Here is an 8,996-nt window from a genome sequence, read left to right as displayed (position 1 = left end):
GAATCTATATTATTAATTATGGGATACAACATTTTTATACTTTGTTACTGCAATACTATACTTGGACACTATAATATCTGAGCTAGACACATCTTTAAGAGCAATTATGTGTGGTATTTATCAGGAATACACAACTAGGCTCATGTGCTTGTGCTTTTGTTTCTCTAGCTATAAAGTGAGACTAATGCCTATCCCACATTATTTCATATTTTTGTAAAAAAAAGAACTATTTATAGAATTTTAAAACAGTGGAAAAGTGCTACATCTGTACAAAATACTGAGTAGCCTTGTGAAGTGATAGAGCCATTAAGAGCTGCAATATTCACAATTCATTCAGAGCCACCCTAGAAAACATTTTCTCTTTCATCATGTACACTCACTGTTTTGCTCACCCACCACATCCTGCCACACTGGATTCCTGCTTCAGTCAGAGAACAGCAAGAGCACGTGTCTTGGCCATGTTAATTTTAGATACTCAGGAGAAAGGACTGTGCAGATTAGAGAAAGAGAGAGATTCCCTCGATGTAAGTAGGAGGTATAGACTTCTCACTTGGAATTATCTGACTCAGGAATATTCAACTAAACATATAAGTGAGCTTTCCCAAGGGCTCAATTTATACTCAAGATTCTTCTACTTACTTGCCATCGCTTCTGAAGATAGCACATTTTTACAAACATCTAGGAATTATTCCCAACTCCTAGCACCCGATATTGTCAGAATGTCAGAGTATCTGATGAGACCTACTCGAAGTCTGGTTTAAACTAAGTCCCAGAAAGGCAGCAGCGCCTTGTCTGCCCTGCTCCCTGCTGTCCGCCACCACCTAGAACAGCGCCTGACACATTAATGAATAAACACTTCATACCACACTTAAGTTTGAGTGAGATAGCAAATTTATTTATATCAAAATTTTAAAGCAAAAAGAAAGAGTTTCACTGAATTTAAAAGATATTTTTCAAAACAAGTTATGTTTATACACTACATAAAATGCTTAAAACTTTAAGAGGAACAGCCGACTTCTCTCCTCCTCCCAGATTATCAATTGTGTAAATTGGCAATCCTATCTGCAATTTCTTTAATCCCAGAATCGGTAGCTTAAAGAAACAAAAGCATGCTTTACCTTACAGCCTTCACAAGCGTGAACTCCATAGTGGAATCCTGATGCCACATCCCCACAGACTTTACACAGTAGAACCATGCCACTAAATTCTAAGGCACAAACAGACACAAAAGTGAAATGCTGGAAGAAAAACTAAAATTGTTTGTTTTCTTTCCAACTGAATATTTTATTTTGTTCAACCTATAAGTACTTTAAAAATATACAAATCTACTTTTATAACGTAAAAGAAAAATCTTTACACCAGATTGACAAATCAAAAGAAATCATGAATTTCTTTTAAACAGTTTATGGCACTGTCAAAAATATCTCAGAGAGCTAGTTTTTCCTTTCCCGATGATTTTAAACATACACTGAAATTTTATAAATCTAGAGTTACTTCACATCAGACATGCAACCAGAGCTAAGAAAACAATCCTGCTGGATGAGAATTAAGAAGTTAGCCAGAGGTGTCAATCAACAAAAGGTGCAAAGGGGTGTCTCCACAGGCTGCTGTACAAATACTCAATTCAACTCACCTGCAGATCCCAGTCAGGCCCCATCTCTGCCTGACCCTGCCCTGTACCAGCCCATCACCTCCACACTCACTCAGGGATCCAAATTTCCACAACTCGTTTGGATATCCCAGTCCGCTAAATGTTCCTAGCTCCAACTTCATGTGCCAAGTTGAGCTCCTAGGAAATTTAGCGGACTGGGATATCCAAAGAGTTGTTGAAATTTGGATCCCTGTGTGCACGTGTGGAGGTGATGAGGCCCTTCCGGGTACAGGCAGGTCAGGCAGAGCACATGAAGGCACAGACTTGGGCTCTGCAGGCAAGAACCAATTATGACAGCCCCTAGGCTGCAACTTTTCAGATTGTCACTGATTTCTTACCTAACTACTGAACTACGATTACCCAGAAGGGAGTGAAAATTATACCCAAAAATAAAATGGTCCCCCCAAATGAACAGCTGATAAAACAAGCCCCACCTGCAATTGGTGGCACCAACCTTTAGAAACGAAATAACTCACTTGTCACTGCACTGTGACTCTTTGTCATCCCAGGTGCGCTCGATTTGCTTGTTTTCATAGAACAATCTATCCGATCATTCTTCAGGATGCTTCAATATTGGAGAGATCGCCATTTTTTGGGATTCCCATTGTTATCAGAGTTAGTGCTAGTTGGAGAAGATGGGACGGAGGAGGAGGACTGGAAACTGTTCTCGGAGCCCTCACTGTGACAAGAGGCAGGGCTAGAGGCTGAGCTGGAAGAACTGATATAGGCAATCACACCTCCTAGAGAAGACGGGGGAAATCAGATAATTAGATACACGATAATACATATTTTCTATTTTTGCAAATCTGAACAGTAACGTCACTAACTTTAGAAAAAAGTTAATGGTTAAAATTACTGCACAAGGAAAAAGTAACTTATTTTCTTCCTTATTTCCTACTATTCTTCTTGCTTCCACAAAGTTCAAAGCCAAACAATTCCCACTGATTTAAAAAGTGAGCAGGTTCTCACTGGCTTTGTCATTCTGAGCACATGCAGATCCAAACCTAAAGCTTTTCATTTTCCAACCTATTACTAAAAGGAATAAAAAACCTTCCTGAGTGACAACATAGTTTAGAGTAATCAAGTTGTTTTGGCTGTGAAGAAATCTGGTTCTGGTCTTGTCTGTGCGTCCTTCATTATACCTTTACATGGAAGAATCCCAGAACAATGGGTTCATCATTTAGCTCCCCCAGCACTTGGCTAAAACACAGGTCAATCAGGAACAGACCTAACACTTGGAACTCTGGATAAAGTAGTTTATCTGGAAATGGAAAACCTTTCATAGCTGTTGCCCCCAGAATCTTTCTCTCACGATGTTCCCCAAAGACTCTATGACTATCCACTTAACCCCAGTTCCACACACTTACCTTCTCCACCTACTTCTGCCGTTGGACTTGCAGACACCCTTATCGCTAAGCCCAGACTAGAGAAGGCACCCTCAGGAATGAGCATTTTAAACAAGTTCTCCAGGCGATTCTTTGCATATTGAAGTTTAAGAATGGCTATAACTAGTGAACTCAAGCACAAATTGGCCCACAGTTTTCAAGGTTGATTTTTTCACTGACTTAACTGCCTGAATATCTCTAATACACTGTGAATCCAGAGAAAAACGATTTTAATCTGGAAGTCTATCAAATGTCATGTTACTGGGTAAAACCACTGTGCCCTCTGTTTTCATAAAACTTCATAGATCTAAAGGTCATATTAGAAATTCCAGGTGGTAGCAAACTGCTACTTTTCTCTCACTTACCTCCACTGGGAACAGGATACAAAGAAAAATATTATCCTTAGTCCTCAATAAATTCCCAAAGGAAGGTCTCACAGCTATTTATCTTTTCTAAAGGACACTTTAGGTAGTAAATTCATTAACATCTCAAGAGTTTTTAAAAGGTGAGGAAGTTAGACCTTCCCAGGGCCAGCATTTGAGTCAGCCATTTACACCCATGAGGTCTTCTAACTACCTCAGCTTAGAAATAAACTTCTAGAGATCAGAGCTATCCTGATGGCTTAAGAACTGGATTAAAGCACTGACTGGGCAATAGAAGGTATTAATTACCCAGAACACACCTTCCTTTGCAAAAGCTCCAAAATCAAATCTAAGAAAAATTACTGGGCTATTATCAATCCAGTTAAGATCCAACTCCTGTCTTTAGGGAATCAACAGTCATTTACAGGAAGCATTTGTGCCAAGAACCATGGAACCAAAGATGACCCATCCAGAAGCAGCTACATTCTCTTAGTGAGACCTTCAACACTGATTTAGTTGTGTTAGCATCTACCAGACACCAATCTACCCACCTGACAGTTAGCAGCCCCAAAACATTAAAATTTAATTTCCTAGAAGGTAAGGAGTACATCTAGCAATTCCTCTAACCCAATGAAGAAGGGGAAGTGAAAAATACAAGACACCAAGAACGCCGAGAATAAAATGACAGAATTTCACACCACATTTCATCCTCACAAGAACCCTATAAAATTAACTTCCATTTTTCCATTCTACAGAAGAGGAACTCAGAGAGGTTAATAGAGCTACTAAGTGGCAGGGCCAGGGTTGAAAGTCAAGGCTGTCTAATTCCAGAGTACAGAGTATTATTTCTTACTGAGAAGACCTGGGCAAGCAGGTTACTTTCAATCTCTCTAAAACTGAGTCATCTTCTATAAAATGGCAATATCTGCCAGAGTTATGATAAGATTGAAATGAAATGGTGTTCATAAAAGGCGATTATTAAAATAAGTGATTTTTACAGAGACAGTTTTTAATGGTAACAAAAGAAAGGTAAAATCCCTGAACCAGCAAGTCCCAACAGCTCCAGAAACAGGCAGAATGTACTTCTTAGATGCCTCAAGCTAAAATTAGCTGAGGCACAGTCTTCTCTATTTTTAGTTGAAAAGGACCCTAGAGCTGGGCCAGGTTTCCAGGCTAGGGCTTACCCACTGGTCAATGTCAGACAGTATCAAACTTTGTACTGCTGGGAAGCACTTACTGTCCTGGCATATATTGGGGTTTTCTTACCCTAATTCTAGGCTTGCCCATCATCACCCACCCCCACTGCCCACCATCCTGGAAAATATGCTTGAGTTCAACTCATGAGTGTACCTTTCTGCCTAGTGACTTAGAACCAAACATTTTTACCTTGAAGAAGTTTTAGTTTTCTCATTTTAAAAGTAGGTTTTTAATAATTTCTACTCACAAGATGATACAGTGGACCTAATGAAGCACTCAACTTCCAATTGTATCCCAGTGTCAGGGCTCCAGAGAACAAGATGGTCCCTTCCCTAAAAGGCTTTAAAGGCCAGCTGGGGACACAGCCTTATTAACCAGTCATTCCAGTGGAACGTGAGCAACGTTGCATACAAACTACTGTGAAATGCTGACAGCACAAGAGCACTACAGAGGGCAGAGATCACGAGCCAAGGTGACAATAAGTGGGGTCTTAAAGATTACGTAAGTTATTAAATGATGTACTACAGAAGAGATTATTTAAGAAAACAAAAACCGCGGGGACAAAAAACAAATAGGTCTTATTTTGTAAAACAGGGTTCTTGTCTCCATGTAAATTGCTGAGAAGGGGTAGGGGGGCAAGTGTAATCTAGTGTCTGGGGACAAAAAACCCTACTGACTAGCAACAGAATTAAAAAAAAAAAGAGGAATGATGAAATGGGGAAGCTCTACTGACCCCTTCCTTTTCCACCAGCTATGACCCTGTACCACAGCAAACCACATGGACCCCCGAGGAGACAGGACCACCAAGCTTTGCCTATGCCTTCAAATGTTATGTGGGCTTCAACCTAGCACAGCTTGTGCTCCCCAAGTGCATTACGTGCATCTGGCTCTCCCACTTGCCTGGGTAAGTTACTCACTTCAGTTTACTTGGACCCTCATCTTCAAATGGTAACAGCACCTTCCTTCATAGAGTTAATGTGAGGCACCAAAGTAGCAACACATGTAAAGGGCCTGGCACATAAATGCTTAACAGATACTGGTGATTATTATTTTACCGTCATTATACTGCAAGAGTTGGATCAGGACAGTTCAAACAAAACTAACCCTCTCTATCCACGCTTCTTTCCTTCAATTCTGAACATGTCGCGTGGACCCAGTGGTTTCTCTGCAGGTTCTTATTTCCAGGCCACCTTCTGACTCCCTCAACTCCAATGATGAGTCAGGCAACTTCCTTCTTCACTTCTGATTCTTCCCATTATCTTACTGTTTCTCTCTCCAAGTGACAAATAGAATAGACTACAGATTTGTAAAGATAACGATGGCCTATGTGGGAATGTTTTCCTAATTTTTAAAATGTGCATCCCAGCCACAGTTATGAAGCGTGTACAATATGTTATTTACTTTAAAGAACTTGGTATACTCAATCAAAATCTGTGACAAAAATGTATAGAGTCAATTTCTACAGCTTCACTGTTTCCCCTCTGTATTAGTCATGGGGAGGGCAGACAGTGAGTCATGATTTACAGGACAGTTACATGAAATGGTCACTGGGTGAATAGGTATTGACTAATAAAACGTTATCGACCCTAAGGGAGGGGTCAGAGGCTGCCACACAGCACTGAATGTGGCCCCACCCCAGCCAACATTTACAACAATGTGAAGGAAGTTCAAGGGAATGCTTATCAACGCTCCTTCAGACAGAGGGATGGCAGAAATAGTATACTGGATTACAGCTTGCGACAGCTTGAACTTGGAGCCAAATGGAAAAAGAGAAAATTTAAGAATGATAATGGCAAGCCCCTACAGTTCAGCTCAAACAATTATCTGCACAGTGGATGAAACCTAGCTTCAAATCAGTTCACATGAAAAGGATCTAGCTGACTGCAAGGCTACTGTGAGTCAGCAAAGCAATATGCTACAAGAGCCAAGCCTGCCAGAGAACTCATTTACAAGCAGCATCCCCAGCTTGGAACTTGGTAACCAACCAACAACTTCCACTTCTGGATGCCACATCCCAAAGGGCAACAAGGTCGATGATCAGAAAAAAAAACAACACCGGCCAAGGGATGTGAACTGGCGATGGGGGGCGGGGGGGGGGGCGGGTCAGCAAGCATCCTAAGGAAATTTTATAATTTGTAGCCACACTTTAAAATCAAAATTAAGTTCACTGGTAATGTTCCAGGAAGGCTCAAATCTGACAAAAACTTTCTAATCACTTGAGCCGGCCCACCTTATCCGACCACAAAGCTGGAAGACTTCATTCACGCTGGGTTAGACGAGGTGGAAGTTTATAAACTCTAAATCCTTACCAAGTAAAAGTTTAATTCCATAATAGAGTTACTTAAAATTTTAAACTATCCTCAAAGCTTAAGTAGGCCCACAGGTAATTAAAACACAGGAAAATGGCTTTTTAAAAAAAATGTTCCTGGAACGTTCACAACAATGTGTTGTCAAGGCATGGTTGTAGGACATATAATAACTTAAAAAATCATCCCTGGCTGTTTCTGCAACCTCCCTGGTTTTAGGTAAAGGGCCATCCTTCGTTGGGAGAAGGGGAGGCAGCTAAAAGGGCAGAAGCGAGCCTGGTATTGCTCTGTGGCGTTGCAAGAGGAACTGTAGCAAGAAAGGGATGGACAGAGTCAAATTCTGTTATCCTGAGACTTCCGTGGCGGTCCACTGGTTAGGACTGGGGCTTCCACTGCTGGGGGCCCCAGTTCAATCCCTGGTCCCGGAACTAAGATCCCACATGCCACGCAGCACAATTAAAAATATATATATATGTTACCAGATTCAGGAAAGACCAGTGACCCATGGGTTTAAAGCAATTAAGCGAATTGACAAGGACCAGCTGTACAGGAGGCCTAGGAGTCACCCGGGGTCACCGCCCACATGAGCCCAGGGCTTCGCTAAGGGTGGAATCCCTCACGGTCCCGACTGGCGCCTCGGGCGTATTCATCACGGAAGGTGTGCAAGGTCGATCGCGTCCCCGAGCAGATCGTTAAAACTGATATTTTTCTTTTTTTTTTTTTTTGGTAAACACGAGGCAGCGCTACAACCGGGGCCTTCCTCCGCCCGTCCGCCGGGCAACCCCGGAGGGTCTCGTGTCGGGGAAGCCCCACACCGTCCCCGCGGGCCCTCCTCCTGCCCGAGCGCGCCCACGCCCCGCGCTTCTACCGCCCGCCCACCAGACCCCGGCTCCGCACGCCGGCGGAGGACACTGCGGCCTCCACGCCCGCTCAGGGCCGCCGGGCCGCGGGTTCCCGGGGCGCGCACGCGCGGCCCCCTCCGCGGCAAGCAACCCCGCGGGGAAGGAGGGGGATCGCGGCCACGTCACAGCCCGGAGGGCCCCGGGGGCGGAGCCTCCGCGGACTGCGGCGCTCACGGCCGGCGCGCGCCCCCGCCCCCACGTGTCCCTGCGGCCCCGGGAATGTGGGTCACGGAGCCGCGCGGCCTCACGTGTCCCCGCCCGCCGCCGCCGCCCCAGCGACCATTATGTAATGCCTCGTCACGCGCCCGCCCAGCCAACCGGCGCCCGCGCGCCGCCGAACGTAAACACAGCGCGCACGTGGCTCGCGCGGCCGGGCCATGTGAGGGGGGGCCGGGCCGGCGCCGTCAGGCCGCGCTGCGGCTTTGCGGTCGGCCAGCAGGGCGGTCGCGGACCGGGACGGCGGGCGACGAGCGCCGAGCCCGACGCGGGTCCGCGGCGCGCGGCGGCCCTCCCGCCGGCCCCGGGCCCCCGCCGCCGCCCTCGCAGTGCCCGCCGGGCTCCGAGCGCCCCTCGGCCGCGCCCCACCCGCCGCATTCGGCTCTTACCCGCATTCACCTCCATGGTGCCCTCGGGGAGGGGGCCGGGGCCGCCCGATCCCGCAGAGCGGGCAGCGCCGCCGCCGCCTCAGCGCCGCGCCGCCCCGGGCCGGAGGCAGCGGTGGTCGCGGAGCCCCCTCATGGGCAGGACGGCCGGGGCGCCCGGACCCGGGCCCCGCGGCCGGAGAGCGGGCTGCGGGGAGAGAGGGCGGCGGCGGCGAACGACGCTCCTCGCGGGGCCCCTGACAACAAAGCGGCGGCGCGGCGGCTTCCTGCAGCCAGCGCACCGCGGCGGCGAGGGCGGCTGACGGGGAGGGCAGCCGCGACCATGTGACCCGCGCACACACCCCCCTCCCTCCTCCCGCCCGGCGGCCGGCCGCTGCGGCGACTCCGCCCCTCCCTCGCCACCGCCCCTCCCCCTCTTCACCCTCCTTCCCGCCGACGCCGCTCGCTCGCGCTCACCCCGGATCCCCTCCTCCTCCCGATTTCCCGCCTCGGGCTGGGAGTCCCCCGCCACTCTCCCCTCCCCAACCCTACACCCCCTCCCCCATCTAGTGACACCTCGGTGCCCCTCCAATGGTTACCTAGGACCGTCTG

The 8,996-nt window shown here is 47.1% G+C and overlaps 1 protein-coding gene across 1 annotated transcript in view; it reads right to left on the bottom strand.

Moving 5' to 3' along the window:
• NR1D2 (nuclear receptor subfamily 1 group D member 2) overlaps positions 1 to 8,710 on the bottom strand; it is a 27,303-nt gene extending 18,593 nt beyond the window's left edge. The window contains exons 1-3 of the mRNA XM_081234597.1: positions 8,409 to 8,710; positions 2,128 to 2,391; positions 1,119 to 1,207 (exon numbers count right to left, since the gene is read on the bottom strand). Of these exons, the coding sequence (XP_081090723.1) occupies positions 1,119 to 1,207; positions 2,128 to 2,185 (147 nt within the window). The 5' untranslated portion in view covers positions 2,186 to 2,391; positions 8,409 to 8,710. The remainder of the gene's footprint in view (positions 1 to 1,118; positions 1,208 to 2,127; positions 2,392 to 8,408) is intronic.
• Positions 8,711 to 8,996: the final 286 nt, after the last annotated feature.

Source organism: Mesoplodon bidens (assembly GCF_964165515.1).
Source record: "Mesoplodon bidens genome assembly, chromosome: 5".
In the NCBI taxonomy this organism is placed as follows: domain Eukaryota; kingdom Metazoa; phylum Chordata; class Mammalia; order Artiodactyla; family Ziphiidae; genus Mesoplodon; species Mesoplodon bidens.
The sequence above is the reverse complement of the archived record's forward strand: the minus strand, read 5'-3'. Positions and strand labels throughout refer to the sequence as shown.